The sequence below is a fragment of the Drosophila pseudoobscura genome, chromosome X (assembly GCF_009870125.1).
Source record: "Drosophila pseudoobscura strain MV-25-SWS-2005 chromosome X, UCI_Dpse_MV25, whole genome shotgun sequence".
NCBI lineage: Eukaryota > Metazoa > Arthropoda > Insecta > Diptera > Drosophilidae > Drosophila > Drosophila pseudoobscura.
In genome coordinates this window covers 39,263,802-39,284,194 of record NC_046683.1, presented here as the reverse complement: position 1 = coordinate 39,284,194, position 20,393 = coordinate 39,263,802, and the positions used below count along the sequence as shown (strand labels likewise).

The window sequence follows — 20,393 nt, the reverse complement described above, 5'->3', positions numbered from 1 at the left end:
CAGAGAGATGACAACCCCCTGGCACTGCTTCCTTAATAGGTGTCTTCTCGCTGGATCCCACGAAGCCGCTGTAGGATGCGACAATCGACGCTGAGCGAAGGCGGAAAAGCAGAGAAGGGCAGTCCTCTACGGATGCCAGGAGCCCGTTTACGGCTGTGATTTTCGTCAGCTACTCGGAGGACTCCACACAGAGCGGCTGTGGTGCGGCTCCGGCGTTCCTGCACCCATTGGGTAGTACAATATTTGACATACAGGTCCCTCACCAAGCTGCCTGCAACTCGAAGCTACTCCGCCTCCGTGGATCTGTGATGGGGATCTGGTATGAATACTCTGGCACAGCAACACAACCAGAGAAATGACAAACCACTGGCACTGCTTCCTTAGTAGGTGTCTTCTGGCTGGATCCCACGAAGACGCTGTAGGATGCGACAATCGACACTGAGCGAAGGCGGAAAAGCAGAGAAGGGCAGTCCTCTACGGATGCCAGGAGCTCGTTTACGGCTGTGATTTTCGTCAGCTGCTCGGAGGACTCCACACAGAGCGGCTGTGGTGCGGCTCCGGCGTTCCTGCAGCTGCCAGGAACTAGCTAGTGATCGGACTGTCTTTAACAACAGAAATTACCGAAGAAATGGGCGTTGATAAATATGTAGGAGAGCCCTATGATAGTGCTCTCTAAGTGGTATCATAACGACTACTCATAGATTTTTGATTTTATATTTAATTTATGGATATCTGTGGATTGTTTTAAGAAAAGTGACTGATCAAATAGAAAATCCAATGTTATGTATCATATGGAATCCTATTCAAGCAAAAGCCATACCATTAGAAGCTGCAAATCAATAGTTTTTTCAATAATCTCTGTGCAATGAATTTTGCTAGTCATTTTTCTATAGTATAGACTGGGAATTTCCTCTACATTTGTATCAAAAAACGGTTTGATTAACGGTTTCCCCATTAATTAGCTCTAAAAATTATCATATATTTTTTTGTATATACCCATTGTGCCCATTAAAAGGGAACGAATATGAGGCACTATATAGAATATGTGTATGGAATACAATGGAACTTTGCTTAACAAAAAGCAGACAAATTAAGAGATCTAAAGCAGTGCTTTGGGTGGTCCCCGAATCAATCCCAAATGATCTCTAAATCTGTACCAATTTTTACCTCGGATCGGGTTCATTTCGGGTTCAGATTCAGAATGCCCCTCCGCACCTGAACACCTGAAATAGAACGCTGCAGAACGGGGCTATCGAATTACCTCGGTAACCGCTGCCCCCGAAAATCATTATAAAATGGTTAATAACTCTATAAGCAATTAGAGGGCAGAGGGCCCTCATCTATACTCTGGCAAAGCCACTGACTGACTCGCACCGACAGACAGGTGTTCCTCTGCCATCGAAAGGAGACAGACTCCAGACTCCGAGCCACTGGACTGACTAATGATGCCAGCGGACAGCCGTAGGACAGCCACAGCCACGGTCATGCACAAATCAAATGATGGATTATTGTTTTCCCGTCGCACGAGGGAGCTAAAGATACTACTGCAGCCACAGATTCATATACAAATACCATCCGAAGGGAGAGGTGCCAACGTAATAAATTGATATTTAAGTATTTGCTTCATGGGTTGATTTGCCAGGATAATGGCGGCTCAAATCAAAGTTCGATTCGGTCTTCTTTCTAAAGGAATGCTTGCTCTGATAATGGTTTTTCAAAAATAAGAGATTTCTTTATACGAGTGCGTCTAAAGAAATCTTTATTTGCGTTCATTTTCTTGTTCTGAAAGCAGTGGATATTTCTATATAAATCTTTGGACTAAAACAATCAAATAATAAGTCGGCCTGAACTCCAACAGAAACTTGGCTTAGGTCTCTGCCACAGTATCCGTTGGTAACCCTTGGATATCGTTAAAAGGATCTCCATCAAAGAACTCTTATCTCTGTGCTCAACAAGTCCACAACAATGATAATTGTCTCAATAATTGAATATACCCCGTACTTAAGGAGCCTTAGCACTGACCCTTGGACCCCTTTTGGCCTCATTATGCCCTGGATACTCCACTCCATTGCCAGCCCTTCGCATAGCCCTTTCCAAATCCCAAACAAGTCCATGTCGATGAGGTTCTGCAACGAAAAAAGGTCTCATTAAACCATCCGTTGCTGGACAGTAAATGGACATGAAGTATTTTCACAGTGAACCTTTAATGGGTGTCTCCTGCCACACTTCCTGCCACACTGGCAAGCAGCGTCCGGCATGACCGCAAAAATGACAAAACTATGCGGAAAATATCCAGAGGCCTGGCCTGGGGTAGTGACCCTTATATAGGGTTCTCCTGCCCTTACTACACAAATATCTACATCTATTTCCGTATCTCAAAGGACACATACCCTTTGCGGTGGGTCGTATTATTCATGCAAGATGTTTGCAATGCATTGAAGGAGCCATACATATGTATCCTTGTGTTTTTGTGCTTTGTTGATACAATTTCAGATGTCTTCATGTTTCTGACTATAATCACTCCATAAAGTGTAGGTACTACTGATCATAATTAAGGTTCATCTCTCATTCCAAGAGATATCTCCTGAAACTTGCAACTTTTCACTGATCTATTTCTAAAATATCTTCTCATAATTCTCGAAAACATTTTACACACAATATTATATTTCGATAGTGCATCTAATGCTTCAGCCTTTCACTCTCCTTGCGGATTGTTTAATTGTTTGTTGACCTTTTAGCGTTTGGCGCGTGACCGGGTCCATTTGTTCCCATTTTTCGTACCAGTGCAGACCAGCAGGGGAGAGCGCACGCGTGACCCTTTCCCCTACCCCTGGCCGCTTGGCCGGCCCCGACCCCGACCCCGACTCCGCCCTCGCATTGTTTTAAAAACATTTCGTCCCCTGGATATCATCCTGGACTGTGCCGTAGTCGATTTTCAATTAAATTGCCAAAAATTATTGCTTTTTGGGTGTGGAATCGGGAGTAAGAAGCAGGGTACCAGACGAGCGTGCGGGGCTTTTAAAACGGGTGGGAGGGGGTGCGGGGTTCCATTGGGTAACGGCAATTGTGACCGGCTGCTGTTTCCTGTTGCGTCTCGAACGATTTGATTTAATTGAATGAATTTTGTTAAAATTTTTCCAGAGGAGGAGGAACGAGAACAGCAGGGGTTGCTGGGTGGCCAGGGGTAGGCGTAGGGGTAGGGGTAGGGGTAGGGATATGGCGTAAGGGTCAAAACTATTCTAAATTCTCTAATCAAAGAACCTTCAAAACACAATGCAAGTCTCTATAATTCTTCCGTATTTCGAATTAAAGGCCCGAAAGCACTGCAGATTGATGGTTTCTTGACGTCTTGTACTCTCCTCCATGGGAATACATTCTCTGGACTATCCCTAGCCACAAGATAGCGAGGGAAATGTCAAACATTGGAGGTACAGTCCTCGCTTCATTTGGCAGCCAAAATCTCGAAATATGCGCGCAATGTGAAGTCACCTGGAAACAGTCTGAATCTTCACTGAATTTCATGGCATAATGCTGGATGGTACTGCATTCAGATGTAAACCGAAACCCACCGAATGCCAACCCAGAAACAGACAGGAGTCGGAGTAGGAGTAGTAGGAGGAGGCACAGCACATCCTAGGTAAAGGACAATTAGCGTCGGCCGCAGCTAATTATGGGCACTGTCGCCGCGGGTGGTAGCCATGTCTACATTCACATTCACATTCACATTCACAGTCGCGAGGCAGAGGCTGCGGGACCTTGGCTCTGGCTACAACTACGGCTTTGGCTCATTTGCGGTTCAATGCTCGGACCAAATTTCACTCTCTTTCTCTGTTCAATGAGGGGTATTCATAGATGACAAGGGTGTAATGTATTCCAGCAGCAGTATGAACAAAATAAGAGATACAAATAACACCCTAGAAGTATGAACTAAGGGATAGCAGAAATTACATTCTAGGACTACGAAAGTGCCACGGATCACTTCTTTCAGTTCCCCGAAATCAAATGCACATCAAATCTTCCCGATACATCATTCTACATCAAATCGCAAAACAGTTATCTATAACATCAGAGTATACTAATCCTCAAAAAGACATTAGATCTTCCTAATAAATCTTACCTCTAAAATGGAGTACGATTTGAAGAAATAACCCATCCTCTGCGACTCTTTTCGACAATCCAAGATGTTTCCGTCTAAGAGGTATATTACAGTCGGCATACAGTCTCTGTTTGCTTTCGTTGACATTTTCCGCATAGATTGTGCGAACCTTAATTAACTTTCGAGGGCAAGTAATATTGCAGACGGCGAGCCGTCAACGAGGAGGGTCCATGGGTCTACTAATCCGGGACAACAGCAGGGGCCACACTCGCATTGTTCTGTTTTTGTTGTGGTGCATGCAACGTGAGCAGGACATCCGAGACTCAACCATCCGAAAGTAAACAAACAAACAAGGACTTTCCCTTGGCTCTCTGAGAGGACATTGCCCGCGGATGTCCGTGTTCTTTTGTTGCTGGTTGCCATGACGCGTGCCCCTTCATCATCCCCACATCCACACTCTCATCAACACCCTGAAAAAGTGAAACTGGAAGCGCCAAATGTTTAAACATTTACAACAATCCCACTGGAAACATGGCCAAATTCAACACTTATTCACATGGAATTGAAGATGGGCTCTAGCGAGGAGTGGGAGATACAGGAAGAATGGCAGATCAATGAACTCATTAGCTGCATTATGCGTAGACATATTATAAATATAATTCACTAGATTTCTCTTGGGAGTAAGCCCTCTCATGCCCAAACTTGAGAGAAAAGCTTCTATAATGACATGTTCCCCTTTTTCTGGACTAGAGTATGTCCAGAAAAAGGGGAACATGTCATTATACAACGGTTGCTCCTTTGGTTGCTATATTATTTAGTCTTCGGATCAGGCTAAATCTGCATTTGAAAATAGACATATAGACATGACTTATAGGGCATAGTCATACGAAAGTCATATGATAGGGCGATCCAATTCCATAAACTCCTTGAAGACAAGAAAATAATTACGCAAGAGACACACCCACAGACGGGCACCTACATAGTGCTGATCAGCAATATATGTATGTATATAATCTCCTTCGTTAGAGGGTTTTTGGGAACACCTCGTGCTGTGCCCATGCCTGGGGCATGGCATTCGCTGCCCATGAATAACATTCCAATTTTACACCTACTCAAGCGAAATGGGGGAAGGCAATCGCTGGCCGCCTAACCACAGACATCCTGCCGGCTGACACCAGCACCCACACCCGCACAGAAGGGACCCACACACCTGAGAGCAAGTCGTCCGAGTGGCCAGTAGTGCTCGTCCTTTGCCTTTGTCCTTTGCCATTTGCTCATTATGCCATGTGGTCACACACAAAATGTCTGCATGTGGTGCGGTTTAACAATGCTGCTTTGATGCTTTAGTCTACTGTCTACAGCTACTATATATATAATCGATATATATACCTTGTCTTCTATAGCCAGGGTGAGAAAGATGTGAATACCAAAGACTTAAACATTACCCTTCAACGAAGAATGCAGGAATGATTGATATGCCATTTTCTCAGAATTTGGGACACACTTTTAAACGCATACTCGTAATTATTGAATTGCAAACCCAGAAATTCCAAAAGAAAATAATTAAAGAAATCCTATCAGAACCACTAATTTTCGATCGTTCTTTGCAGGAATCCAATATACCCTTCCTTGTCGCCACTCTGTGTGGGGTATACAAAAATGTAACAAAATAATTTTCATGCCAAGCGGGGGCGTTGAACATTTCCGGGGCGTTGTGCAAATTTAGGGCTTCAGCCGTGTGCCGCGCGCCGGGAATGTAATGCGTTGCTATTAAACGCATTACTGGCTGCCGCCTGGGGTCCTTGCCCACGACACTCTGCGTCGGCAGGTGGCAAGTGTGAAAGCAGGGCAAGAGTGTGGTATTTTTTCGTGTGCCATAATTATTAGCTTTCAGCCCAGAAAGGGCGCCGCGCCGCACGTCTCGGAAGGACGCTTTGTTGTGGTCAACAGGATGGGGTTTCAGTTTCAGCCATCCCACGGGATGCAGGACAATGCCACCGACCGGTGCTATTCAACGTTCAATGTGGATGGTTAAATGGGTTGTGCTTTATGCGATCTGAGATCATCTTTGCTGCAGAATATAGGGATACATTAGGGCACAAAAGGAAATCAAGAGAAACCGAGACTCTTTTTCAGCTTCTAGCGCATTCCGAGGAATTTGAAGGCTCCCCAGAGCCCATGGCACTCCTTGGAAGCTGTAGATATATGTATCTTTCTTTCAGAGGCTACATTTCAACTGCCAGGAGCATATTGATCTTCCAACAGTTCCTGAAACGGTCCTAAAAACCTTTGAAAAGTATCCCAAGTATCCCAAGAGTTTCCAGTTTCATCGAGAGTTTCATTCCCTCAATTGGCCTCTAGAGATACCCCAGCTGTCAAGAGCAAAGATCTCCCTCGAAAGCGGATCACGCCCTGGGAATCTAGTTTATTGTACTCTTTTGATTAGACTGACGCTAATTGGTAATCTAAACAGAACTACCAGCATAAATGGGACTCTAGTTTAGATTAAATATTTGACCAACAACTGACCAGAAAACCAATTGAGGAACGATAGATTAAAACCCAAAAAAAAAATAAATAAATAAGCCGAAACCATGAGTATGAGAACGCGATCGTGAACGCGAACAAGGACCGTGTGAATGTAATCCGATCGTTCCTAACCGCAAGAACCTGCTGTGCCTCCCCAATAGTATCCCAAAAATCCCTATAGATACTCAAAGTTCGGGGATTGGCGGGTTCGTTGTGCTATTTATCGATAAAAGCGTGTCTATTGTGTGGGATATGTGTGGATTGGTGGATGGTTTAAGGTTACCCCCAGGAAATGTCAATATTTGTCATTACCCCGTGGCATTTTCTAGCGAATTTCTTCAGTTTTGGGTTTCGACATTGCAGCGGCACGGCTTTTGTCTACCGTGTTCCCGGGGTTCGGTTCGGTTCTTTCGGTTTCAGTTTTGGTCGGCTTTCCCTTTGTCGTCGCACAAAGGCCGCCGTGCCGTCCCCGTTCCGTTGTTGGTTATGTAAGAACGAAGCGCCCGAAAAAAAGACGCAGTCTGGTTCTGGTTGGCGCTCTATTTGCCAGCACCATACAATGCAGCGGAAATGCAGACCGGACCAGAATATACTAAACTGGGCTTGGTTTTCCCACTGTTTGATATTTGCCCAGTCGACTTGTGTCTCTTCCGTTTCTGATAATCCGATATAGGCGACAGGCAGACGGGGCGAAAATTATGGTACGGATAAACCCTTCAAAGAAACTTCCAGCTCTCTTCAACAATCACTTTCGAGGGGATCAAAGGTCCCCAATGATGTTCAGATCGCTTTGAAAACTTGTTCTGATTTTGCGAGTCACTGCTTTATAGTTTGCTCTTCAGAGTCCGACTGAATATGCCAGTGAATATCTTCTCACACTTGAAGACTAAATTCTAGATTCATTACAATAAATATGCCTCGACAATAGTGATCTGAGGCTGCTTTGAAATTTGTATAATGTATACCATATCTATCAAAAATGAAATGGCAAAGTAAGTAAACAGAATAATTATAATCGAGTGATAATGACAAGTGAATTATTTTTATGGAGAATTCCCGATTTAGATCATAATGATGACATTTACGAGAGGGACTTGGTGACCTCGGACTCGAAAACTGATGCCTCGAATTGTGGATATTTCAATCTATCGGTGCTTTAAATTAATTACATAAAAGTTAAATCGTGATTAAATAATTATTAAACTATAACCTAATTTAAAGATTAGCTTATAGAAAGCTAGTCTGAAAGCGATGATAGCGACGTTCGGGATGGGGATTCTCTGGAATCTAAACCATATTTGAAACACCTCAATCTATAAAAAAATACAATGGGGTGAAATTAAATAAAGTATGTGCCTACAGGACTTAAATGAAGCTGCCCGAGTGTTGAAAGATTTTTCTCTTTCCACACTTTCATATTTCCGATTGGCACTCCGATGATGGTAAATAGTATGACAAAATTCCATTAATATTTGCCGTTCCACTCCTCCTTCATTCCATTTAGCAAGAGGCTTCCTTCAGTTCCCGATTGTTTAAGGCACTGGCAAGGCAAGAGTTGGAAAAATTAGTCCTAGAGAAACGAAATAAGCAATAATATATCATTGTATTTGATGTAATTATACTTACACTTGAGGTAGGAGTCACTTGAGTAGGTTAGAGTCACAACTCGGAAAAAAACCGCAAAGTAAGTACAAGTATTACCCAAAGTGTGACGTGTGAAGTGATTTAACCAGTATTGCTATGAAGATTATATTAGATTATTCTCATTCCTGTTTTTGAGCCGGAGATGCTTTACCAGACCTACCTGGTCTTCTGCGTGCAGGACGAGCACCTAGATGTCGTCATCATCGAACAAGACACCGACAACGACACTGTTCCTCCCGGCTTCTATTAGTTTAAAATGGACTTTGCTTCAATACACAATTAGCAGCTTCCGATGCCTAAATTGACAGACTACAATGCAAAATTGCCAGCCATTTTCAGCAATGTACAAGCTTGAGCACTTTGGAATTTCTAGATACCATTTTGCGTACACGCAAAACAACACACGTACAATACATACATACATACAATTGTGCACAACCAATTCACAATTAAACTAATCCAAGCTTGTCACATTCTTGAGTCTGGTTTATAGCAAATAAACGATTAGGGGTACCGCATATTGCAACGATCTCCTCTGACGGTGCAGTCCAAATATCTTTTTAACTGGATTTATATCTGGCGCTTTAATTTTGTATTTTATTTTTTTGCACTTGTATTAGACGTGAAGTCTTTGGGGGCTGCCACTTGATGCCTTCATAACTATTGGTTGCAACAATCGATAGATATCAGCTAGGCCGTGATAATCGGACGTCTATAGTGCTTTGACCTTCTCTATGGTAAACCTGCAAAAAAGCACATTGCAAAATAGCACAATTTGAGTACTTCTATTGGATTCTTAATTCATTTGAAATATGAAAATCGATTTTCAACCCGATCCATTCGACTTCGAAGAAGAGGTTAAGAAGGTGCGCGAAGACGTCGAGCAGATAGTGGTGGACGACATCGACACCAACGCAGGCACCGACGCAGATACCGATGCAGACACCGACGTAGACACCGACAGCGACTCCAACCTGGACCCCACCACAATGGAAGTGTTAAATGGGTTTAACGAGCTAATTTTTCTCGTGTCCCGTGTTTTGAACTCGCGATTTAACTGAGGAAAATAACTGAGAAACTAACTGAAATAAATACTGAGGTCACCAAAATGTATGAAATCTCTGAATCTTGATCGTGTTTTCTTGTGCATACCTCCTGTGCACGTCCTTTTGGGTTGTGGGCAAAGCCGATTAGGTTTCAGCAGACGTGGCGAGGACAATGGGCTCAGCAAAGGAAGAGGAGGCCCGGCGTTTCAACCACTAAACAATGGGCGCCGGTCTGCGTCATGTGGCAAGTGGATTGGCAGCTTGTAATCCTCTGCCCCCCCTGCTGATGCTGCTGCTGCCACTACACCCCTATGTACTGGCAGTATTCGAGTACATGGTTATTGCATCATCGCTTTATTGCTCTAATGCGATTTACATTAATTTTTAATCGAGCCTCTGGCGATTAAGTTTGAGTCTTTCTTCTGGCTCCCCCCGCTTCGGCTACTCATTACGCACTCTTTGGGGGTCCGTCAGACGTGGTCTGGACCCTGTACATAGGACTCTAAATATAAGGGGCCGCGCTTGCGTTCCGCCCTTGTCTTTTGTCTGTCTCGAGAACGGGCGGTCCTTTCCATCGTTCCGTGCAAAATGCGGGAAACGGCACAGTTACAGTTACCCATGAGACTCTAAGGCCAGGAAGCACTACCTCTCCTTCTCAAACACAGCTCCCAAACTCCTAACGTTTTTATGTTAGCTTATCTTATATAAAATAAAACATAACTCATTTATTTAATCTACATAATGTAAAATCTAAAAAATTAGGTAAAAAGCATCTGTCTGGTGTCTGGTCTCACTGCCCGCATGGTTTACTAGCACTGTCAATCAGCTGCTATGCAACACTGTCATTTTCCGAAAGCAGCAGGCAATAGGAAAGCTGAAATATCCGGTTTCCTGGTACTGGACTGCAACCGGGGACCGGATCAGATCCAGATTCGGCAGTCTGCTAGTCATTCCTTACGAATTTCGTAAGTTTAGGATGCCACAGATTTTCGTCCTTTGTGAGGGCGGAAAGTCTAACTTTAATAGTCTCTAAGATCTAGGTGCTCATCGGGGCCGACAGACGGACATAGCTATATCGACTCGGCTATTGATGCTGATCAAGAATATATGTATGTATATATGCTTTATGGGGTCGGAAACGCTTCCTTCTCTGCGTTACACACACCCTTTTTCCCACACATCTAAATTAAAAGTACCCCTATACACATTTTGATTATCATGTATAAAAACCAATAAAAAGAAAATAGGACACCAGCCTTTGCGAAAAATCGACATGTCTGTCATCCCTGACCTCAGTCCTTGTCTGCTTCGTCTGCCCATTTTCATTTTTTACTGTCTTTATTATATTTCCATACATTTATTTAATGTTATTTGTTAGTGAATTGAAATTATTGTTTCTTGTGCTTGTATTAATGATTGTAAGCTAGTTTGTCAGTATCTGTAGAAAAACCTTCGGTATCATTGCTGGATCCACATACCCCAATCTTTTTATGTCTTTTGTGGATGTCCGTCGAGTTCTTCCTTCCGCTTCCTCATGCACCCAACTGCTAGAGAATGCGGAATCAGGAATGCGACTAGAAAATTAAAAACGATAATCTATACAACCCTCAAAAGTATCGGACAGAGTGTGCCAAGCCAAAATATGGATACTTTGCGTCAAGTTAGGCCATGAAATATCTAACAACTTATTTGATTCCCTTACATATACCTTACATATACGTAACTAAACGTGCAACAAAATAAAATTTCAATTTTAAAACTTTGCACTTCATTTGAATTCCATACGTGAACAAAATGAAGACTGACGCCAAACCGGATCAATTCGACTTGTCAGAGGAGGTGGCCAAGCTGCAGTTCGAGATAGCCCCTATTGTAATGGATGACGAGGACGATTTCTCGGACTCCGACTCGGACTTTGATTCACTTGAGGACATTGAGGACAATAATACTTATCTCCCGGTTAATAGTAGTGTCGTGGCTAATAATAACGACCAGGCTAATAACGATGATTAAGATAAGCAAGAGAACCAAGCAATCCAAGGAAGCAATGAGCAGGAGCCGCCTGCCGATGTTGAAAACACAATAAAGTTATACAATCTTCCATTATGATCAAAAATTTGTGGTTTTTCCTCAAGCTTCAAGATCAAGTCTGGCTCATGACAGCTGGCGGCAGCACTACGAGGGGGCTGTTAGGGTGTCAGGGAGTAACCGCTCTATAATTGTTGAGACACTCGCCTTGCCATCATACATTGCAATGTATTGTCTGCAAAAGCGAAAAACGAGGCTCGGTCCGTCTTTGGCCTTTTCGGGAAAAGCAAAGCATACTTTTGGGGTTCGCAATAATTGTTCTCGTGTATAATGCATGTAAGAAGTGTCTTTTAGTGACATGTCGCATTGGCAGATGTATAATTCTAATATGCGGGCCGCCGCGGCTTTACTCCATACCTGGTACTCAGTAAGTATATACATACCATGTACATATGTATGTGAGCTGACTTATGTTAATTTAATATGTCGTTTGGAATCGCTGTTCGCAAAAGGGAAGAGCTGATTTTTGCCACTGATTTTCGTTCTCTGTGGGGGCGGCAATGGTTCAATTTTGAAACAAACTTGATTCAGTGTGATATCACAGGAGCCTACACACAAAACATGGTTGTTCTAGCTGTTAAAGTTGTAGAGATCTAGGCGCTAATAAGGACAGACACACAGACATGGCTATATCGGTTGATGCTGATCAAGAATATATGTGTATACTTTAAGGGGTCGGCGAATATACCCCTAACCTTTTTGAGTATCGGGTATACAAATTTCGTCATATTAAATTTTGAATAACTGAAGATCTCTGCAGTGTTAAATTGTTTAAAAATCGCCAGGATTTCCCTCTTCAAAGTTCTGACACTAAAAAGTAGATCAAAACTACATTTCGATTGATGATTGAGACTAGATATGGGCATTTTTATATAATTCTGCGCCAATATTATTTTCTTTATTTATTGAACATTAACTAATTTAACGTGAAAAGATCTCTTTCACTCTCGCCCTTCCTCCTTATACTTTCTCTTTCTCGTTTTTATCACTATCGGTCCATGAACTCTTTGTGGAAAGTGAGAGAGGGAGTGGGTGGGTTAGTGGTTGAATTCTGATGTCTGATAAGCTCATAGCCCGGATTGTCTTTAAAGTTGCTGGGCACGCGTCTCAATCCACGCCCTGCCATGCCACACTCTCCCTTTGCCCCGTCCACCCTGGCCTTGTTTATGCAACGAAACTAATTTAAAGTGCTTCACGCGGCGGTCGCTTAATCCCCTGCCTTGGTGTGCGTGCCTCTCATTCTGTGTGTGTGTGTGTGTGTATGATAACTTCGTTAAGTTGTTGACACGCATATGGAGGGGATTGGGGGGTGTGGGATAAATAATAATAACAATATAGTCAGTAATTAAATGACTGCGGCACGTGGCGCGGGGCCAGCGAGGAAGGCACAGTCGAACCCGAACCCGAACCCAAACCTAAACACGAAGCCGAAGCCGAAGCCGAAGCCCAACAAGTTCTCAGGACGGCCCACAGAACGAAAGAAAAATCAATTAATTTGGTAGCACTCATTTTGGGGGAATAAAAAGTATGGATCACAAATGTACACAAAAAAGTTATCCTTAACAAGAGAGAACTCATTGAAGCCCCTACTTGTCAGTTGCCTCTTAAAGAAGTTCAATGACTGCGTTTCAGGCTCTTCCTTTACACGAAAGTATTACTATATCATCGGCATATTCTGTCCAAAAGACAGAATTCTAATATAGGGATCTACATAGGAGCTTTTACTACTTTCTATATGTATGCAGATGCTACTAGTTTTTATTTGTACCCGTTAATGAGAGGAATTGCACTCGCATTTCCATGGAATTTAATGCCCTTTTTTTGTGGATTCCTTACCATTGATGGCACTCGGATTTGAGATTATTTTAGAAATTCGATTAGAAAGTCGAGCACGATCCAAAGCAGCAACTGTCAGTCCATGCATATTTGTGGCTTCATTTCATTTGGCAATTATTTGCACTACACAAACAAAACACTCACCGCCGTAGGAGGCACATAGGAATGAACGTTGAATGAATGAATCTGGGAATGCAGCCGGCAAGTGCAGAGTGGAGTGAAGAAGGGTAATTCCATTTGATGGCTTGCTGCGGCATCGTTGACATTCAACTATTTGCACAATAAATTCAAGTAAATCTTTTCACGAATTAAATTTCATTTGTTTACGACTCAATGAAAAGCCACAAAGCTTTTGCCAATGGGCTTTGTCTGTCAGTTTGAGTTGTCCTTTTCCAAATGCACACACACACACACACACACACACGCGCACCATATACACATGCACACTCATACACACTCGTAGTCGTACATTCATTTCTACACTCCACTCCCTCTCCTCTTCCACTGTGGGCACTCGTGGGATCTGTATCTGTGTCTGTGGTGTCTCGTTGAAATACAAATTTATAGCTTGTATTTTTGGCACAATTAAGATTTGCGCACATAAACGCACAACTTGTGTTGGCATTAAGTGCTTTGCTCGAAAACTTTTAATTGAAATAATTTGTTCAGGCCTCTGGGGAAAGACAGAAAGATGGAGCGACAGAGCAGCAAAGCAGCAAAGCAGCAGAGGCTTCATGTGCAGAGAATATTTTTCATTATACTATACAGATATATTTTTTGTATCATTGCTGAATAAAGTTTGATTTACAAAGTATTGGTGTTTTTGCTCCTCAGGAAATGATTTCAATTACAAAATCTAAGGTTGCAAAATAAATTTACACGCGGATCTACCGCGACATAAAAGGTCGAGTAGCGCAAGCAGCGAGTGGTGTAATGACTGCTATGAAACGAGCTATGAAATGGAATATATCTGTGAATAAGGATTGATTCTTCTTGCTGATATCAAAGGATTCTCCAGAGCGCTTGAGTACTCGAGATTAACGATTACTTTGAAGCTCTTTTATCGATGAAGTAACGAGTACTCGATGTCAATCTTCCCTGGGATTAACTGTTCAGTCCGTTTTTTGCTAAAAAAAATAAATTGCTTGTGCATATTGAATAAATAGTCGGATCCCCTCTCAAGGTGCAGCTCAGGATGTTTTTGAAAAATGTCGGTTGCTGAATGTTATGAATTTCGCTGAGAGCTCGTCACCTAACGATTGAGAGTAACAAGTAAGCCTCTCGCCATTAGTAGATATAACCCTTGTCGGCACTAAATTTGTAGCAGACGCGTTTGAAGCAAATGCGACGTCTTACAGTGGTGGAGGCGACCTCAGTGGTTGTGTCCGATCCCGTTGAATTCAATGGCAGCGTAGTTGTGGTCCCACTCGTTGAGTCCCCTGTCGTGGAGTTACTTGTTGTGCCACTGCTCTCTGTAGTTTCGCCCGAGGGTTCACTAGGCAAAGTGGTCGTCGTCCCCACGCTGGTGGCATTTGTGTTGGGTGCCGCTGTGCTAGTGGCATTGTCCGTCTCCAAGTCCAGGAAATTTATCAGTACACCCATGAACTTCAGTATGGAGCCGCGATCCTCTTGGGTGAATGTCTGTGCCGCTGAGCTGCCTGCCAGGGCGATCAAGAGGAGAAGAGCAAAGCGCTGGTTCTGTTTGAAGGCCGCCATCGGATTATGTTTAATTGGATTGGATTGGGTTAGGTTTTGGTTTGTTGGCCTAACTTCTAACTGGACACACTGAGGCGGGCTTTGTGCATTTATACGAGCACAACGTTCATTCGGGCCAAGTGTTTCGTATCATTATACGGAAATCGCAGAGTCAAAAGTTCCCCAATAGCTGGGGCACGTGCTGGACCAAAAAAAAGATAGCCACAGTTCTGGATTTGGCAGAAAACTGGGGCTATCTGGACCACCTGGGGAATTAATAGTCTTTCTCTTCAGCTGAGAGTTGCTGAGGGTCACATCATAAATAAGTCGAGACTTTAGGCACCGAAAACTTTGAATAAAAATAGATGTGGCACAGCTATATTCATTCGAATCGAAGCCTACTTAAAGAATCACATCTGTCTGAGGAATATACACGTTTGTTCCCAAGTGGTGTCAGATCTTTCCAATAAAGTTTCTGGTGAAGCTTGAACATTTTTGTTCTACCAAGCCATTGATTTGTCTTTAACTTCGAGGTGGAGATAAGAACCACCACCCATGCCAGAACATGCCGAAAGAATGCACTTAAACAACGATATGATGTCGATCGGGTGGCACGTCTACAGCATGCCAATGCATGTGGCATGTGGTTATCGCTGTGCCGCAGAGGGAGATGGAACTTACAAGAGGCGATAAGCATCGACCATAAAAGCGCTCGGATCGTGGCGAGATCTATCAATCACAGACGAGTTCCATCAGCGTAAAGATCAAGAGTTCGAGAGTTCAGAATCCAATCGTTCAAGATGTGGCGCCTTCAGCTATTCCTTTTGTTGTCCACCTGCTTCCTCATACCCCACGAGGCGAAGCCAACTAAACGGTCGCCCATCGCTTCCTCTACCCCATCCTTCATCAGCTCAATCGCGTCAACCTCCACATCCACATCCACCTCCACCTCCGCCTCCACCTCCATCTCAACGTCAACTTCCACACCTGACATGGTAGACAGCACAGCAGCCGTAACAGCCACAACAGCCACAGTGGCCCAAGTGGTACGACGCGTGACGAACATCGGACGCCTGGCCGCCAAGGACCTGGCCGATCTTCTGCTGGCCAGCATGCAGGCACGTGGCATTAAGCTTACACCCTTCCAGGAGACCACGATGAAGTCCTTGCGCAGCGTCGTGACCAAGGAGACCCAGAGCGAAGCGGCACTGCTGCATGTGGGAATGGATGTGATAATCGACATTCTGATTGGTGCACAATCGGAGGCCAGCTGTGGCCACATCATCCGGGACATTGAGAAGTCGCAGGACAAGAATAGTCTGACCCTGACACTCAACTCCTTCCTGGCCCTCTGCTCCTTTAATGGCATCGAGTGCAATGAAAACGAGGTGCTGCAGATAATCAAAAGCAGCACAGCCCAACAGAAGCGGCAGGAGAAAGCCCTGGAGCAGGATGATTTTGAGATGGCAGAAGGCACAGGTGCTCGACTCACTCGCCGCGCCGGCCATCCCCTGGCCGCAATTAAGGGGGAACGCGAAACGGTTCTGAGCTTCCTGCAGGCGAGGAATGTTACCCAGCTGACGACGATCCTCAACACCCTGCTGCAGGTGTGCGGTGCCTCGGGCAGCGAGGCCCACAACATCATCCAAAATCTCCGAGAAAGTAAGTTTAGAACCAATTAGGGATACCTTTTGAGTGGGTAACGAGTAACTGTAATTATCAGCGAATGATACGTGATGATTAGGACTAATCGCAGTATTCTCTCATTCCCTTTCAGTGGGTTCCGATGGCATTAGCCTGCTTCAGGTGAATGCCTTCAGCATGCTGATCGTCTCCCTGCTGGACAGCCTCACCACAATTGCGCAAGGCCACAGGAGCGGCTTCTGTGCCGCCACTCCCGATAGCTGGGCGGTGCGCCTCCTCGAGATGGGTGTGGCCAAGGTGGTGCTGCTCGGCCTAATGACGGCCCTCGATCGGTCCATTGTGAGTCCCCCCAACAACAGCAATGTGGAGGCTCTCAACAGCCTCAATGGCGGTGGTCCCCTCCTGGATGCCAAGAGTTTGATGAGCACGAAGTCGGTGGCTACCGCAAAGCGCGCTGCTGCACCTACCGTTGGAAGCATTAATCAGCGTGAGTTGGTTGATCCCATTGCACACAAGAATTTCTCATTCAACTAGTTCCATTTTTCAATTTTCTATATATAGAGGCGGGCTCTGTCATTAACGGTACTGGGAACTTCCAGGGAAGTCTGGTTAAGGCCAACGCTCCCGTTGGTGCAGCGCTTCCGATTCTTAGCGATGTATCTGGTGGCAGCTTGGGCAACGTAAATCAGCGTAAGTGATATATTTTCCAGATAACTGTCCAAAGTTCAGCTCATCCTCAATGTGATCTACACCTTCTGATCATTTCTCTTTTTCGTTTGCTGGCTCTCTGGAAAATAACGGCTCAGACATAAATTTCGCTTTCCTTTCACTGATCTTCTTTTAATATTTAATATTCTCTTTTAATATTTGCAGAGGGTCCAACTGCATCCATTACAGGCTCAGACAATACAGTGGCCAACGCTGTAGAGGTCAATGCTGTTGTCCAGGCGGCCCTTGCAGTTCTGAGCTCCCTCACCGGACAGAGTACAGGTACTGCAGCCGACAGTAGTTCTTCGACTGGTTCATCTGCCACCACAGGCTCTGAATCGAGTGGTTCCACTGGGTCAACGTCAACAGGCTCCAGTTCTTCTAGTAGCTCCTCTACACAAATTGTTGGAAATACCAATCAACGTGAGTTGGGTTGATCCTATTCCCATACAGACAGGATTTCCTCATTTAACTATCTAATTTACCTATAATACAGAGGCAGCGGACACTGTCATCGAGGGTGATGGAAACACGAAGACTAGCCTCGTTAGTGCTAACGCTGTCGTTGGGGCAGTAGCTCCCGTTCTTACCAAAGTGTCGGGTGGCGCCATCACCAACACAAACCAGCGTAAGTGCACACACACTCGACCCAATATCAATATCAATCACATCAATAATCTTCGCTTTGTGATCCCTTTTTTATCGTATTTTTCTGGTGTATGTTTTTGTATATTTCTAGAGGGTCCACGTACAGTTATTAAAGGCGAAAACAATACAGTGACCACTCTTGTAGATGCCGATGTTGTTCTGGGCTTGGCCGTTTCTCTTTTGAACTCTATTACCGGAAAGAATTCAAGTAATTCAGCCGGAAGTAGTTCTTCGACTGGCTCATCTGGTTCCTCCGGCACTGTTTCCAGTGGTTCTACTGGCTCTACAGGCTCAACAGGCTCCACTAGTTCAACAGGCTCCACTGGCTCCACTGGCTCATCAGGCTCCACCTCTTCTGGAAGCTCTACAAGGGGTTCTTCTCAAAACATTGGCAACAGTATTAGTGGTGCGTTTTCTTGTATGATCTGTCACTTGCATTATTTTGACATTCTGATTCCTCACAGCGAAGGGAGATTCGGTGACAGGGAACAATAATGTCCTCAGTGGTCTGGTGAATCTGGTAGCTCCGATCGGAGCCAATGTTCTCGCCCTTAATAAGATCACGGGCGCCAGTGGCTCTTCTACCGGATCGGGCCTCATTGGCAACCAAATCGATTGTAAGTAGCTTACGGATGGGATGGATACTTTTCTAGAGGCTGACTTATATGTTGTTGGGCGTTCTCTTCCAGCTAGTGGCAACCAGGTCACTGGGAACGATAATGTGGTATCGAAATTGGTCAATGTCGCTCTACCAATTGGCGTCAATGCCTTGGCATTGAACAGCATCACGGGCGGAGGTTCTTCTTCTTCCGGCTCCTCCTCTGGTGGTCTTCTTGCAGGAAACTTTCTGACTCAAAACGGCGACAGTGTCACCGGCGATAACAACCAGCTCATACATGTGGTGGATGTTAGTGGCAATGTACTTGCAAGCCTTTTGGCCCTGAACAGCATTGATGGCTCTGGTTCCGGTTCCGGTTCCGGGTCGGGCGTTGGTGTTGGTAATAAAGTCAAGAGTGAGTGGTGAAGCTTTAATCAGCCTCGAAGACCTGGTCCTCATAGTCGAACTCTTGCAGGTGGACCCGGACAGATCATTGTAGGCAACAACAATGATATCATAAAGCTCATCGACGTGGAGCCCAATATCCTGGCCAATGTGGCAGCATTGAATATCATCAAGGGCAGCGGCGCCGCCTGCGTGGGGAACAGTGTCAACCGTAAGTGCACTTCGGAGATGGAGATCTCAAGAAACCAATCCTTATAATACTCTCTCTTTGAAGGTGGCCCCAATACGGAGATAGTGGGCGACAATAATAGGATTTTCAAGCTGGTAAATGTGAACGCTAATGTGCTGGCAGATGTGGGTGTGCTGAACCAACTCATTGGGGATGTGGCCAACGACTGCAGCACCGATACACCCGTAACGGACACACCCACGGAGCCGCCAACACAGCCACCGACTGACCCGCCTACTGGTCCGCCAACGAATCCACCAACTCAGCCCCCAACAGACCCACCCACATATGGACCACCTACCAATGAACCACCCACGAATGAACCACCCACGAATGAACCACCGACGAATGAACCACCCACGAATGAACCACCCACGAATGAACCACCCACCAATGAACCACCCACAAATGAACCACCCACCAATGAACCACCCACCAATAAACCACCCACCGTTCGGCCACCCACTATCCGCCCGCCCTCGCCCAATCCCAACAACTGCTATCGACGGTACTGCCGCAAGTGGCGCACTCGCCCCAGCTACCTTTGCTACAAGAACTGTGGCGGACCCCTCACCTACAAGCCCTAGGTTGCAACACCATGAGTACCACTTGTTATTTGTGGCACTGCCAGCCACCGTGCCACTGGGCATCTACTTGGTTTGTCTACTCTCTAAGAAAAACGTTGTTTAATTTATTGGAAATATACAAATAATGAATCATTAATCGAGGATTATTTCTGTTGGATCTAGCGTTCGTCTTGGGGCTTCTTAGAGATTTAGAAGCGGTTAAATTGTTTTTAAAAAAATCACATTTCGAACAGAGTACATTAAAAGGTTCTGGCATGATTCCTCTTCGTTAAAGGGTTCAGTCAAATTAATTTCAGTTCCCATTTTAATCCATTCATTGATTTTTAGGGTGAACAGTCATACGTGATTCCACTTCCGAGGAGCCCTGAAATCAGGAAAAGTAAATCATTGGGAGAACATTAGCATACTAGTTGCTCAAATGATGTGACTACCATGCCAGGCATCACGTAGAGCCTCTCCATGTACCCTTAACTTAAAAAAATTAAAAGTTCAAGTTGTCAGAGACCTGCCATCAAGGTGAGCCAAATGCAATTACATTTACACAAAAACGCCCGAAAAAAGTTTAAGCGAAAAGCCAAAAGTTACGCTGTATAAATAAAAGATAACATTATTAACAAACCGCCCTCATTCTACAGAGAAG

General features: G+C 44.6%; 2 protein-coding genes across 2 annotated transcripts; one reads left to right on the top strand and one right to left on the bottom strand.

The window, feature by feature from the left end:
• Window positions 1-13,985: 13,985 nt before the first annotated feature.
• Window positions 13,986-15,240, bottom strand: LOC4814415 (uncharacterized). Its single transcript, XM_001354441.4, has one exon. The coding sequence runs from the start codon at window positions 14,953-14,955 to the stop codon at window positions 14,527-14,529; it is 429 nt and encodes a 142-aa protein (XP_001354477.2). The 5' UTR covers window positions 14,956-15,240; the 3' UTR covers window positions 13,986-14,526.
• Window positions 15,241-15,662: 422 nt separating this feature from the next.
• On the top strand, window positions 15,663-19,889 carry LOC6901131 (serine-rich adhesin for platelets). The gene is made up of 10 exons (XM_002134570.3): window positions 15,663-16,596; window positions 16,712-17,065; window positions 17,140-17,268; window positions 17,452-17,709; window positions 17,783-17,914; window positions 18,026-18,340; window positions 18,399-18,551; window positions 18,624-18,947; window positions 19,008-19,148; window positions 19,212-19,889. Exons 1-10 carry the CDS (start codon window positions 15,735-15,737, stop codon window positions 19,751-19,753), a joined length of 3,210 nt encoding a protein of 1,069 aa, XP_002134606.2. The 5' UTR covers window positions 15,663-15,734; the 3' UTR covers window positions 19,754-19,889.
• Window positions 19,890-20,393: the final 504 nt, after the last annotated feature.

Bases quoted from the DNA above. Each gene is read 5' to 3' on its own strand.
- LOC4814415 (XM_001354441.4), bottom strand. From the start codon at position 14,955: ATGGCGGCCTTCAAACAGAACCAGCGCTTTGCTCTTCTCCTCTTGATC.
- LOC6901131 (XM_002134570.3), top strand. From the start codon at position 15,735: ATGTGGCGCCTTCAGCTATTCCTTTTGTTGTCCACCTGCTTCCTCATA. The intron at 18,552-18,623 runs GTAAGTAGCTTA...GTTCTCTTCCAG, and splicing joins CATTGGCAACCAAATCGATT to CTAGTGGCAACCAGGTCACT. The intron at 18,948-19,007 runs GTGAGTGGTGAA...GAACTCTTGCAG, and splicing joins TGTTGGTAATAAAGTCAAGA to GTGGACCCGGACAGATCATT.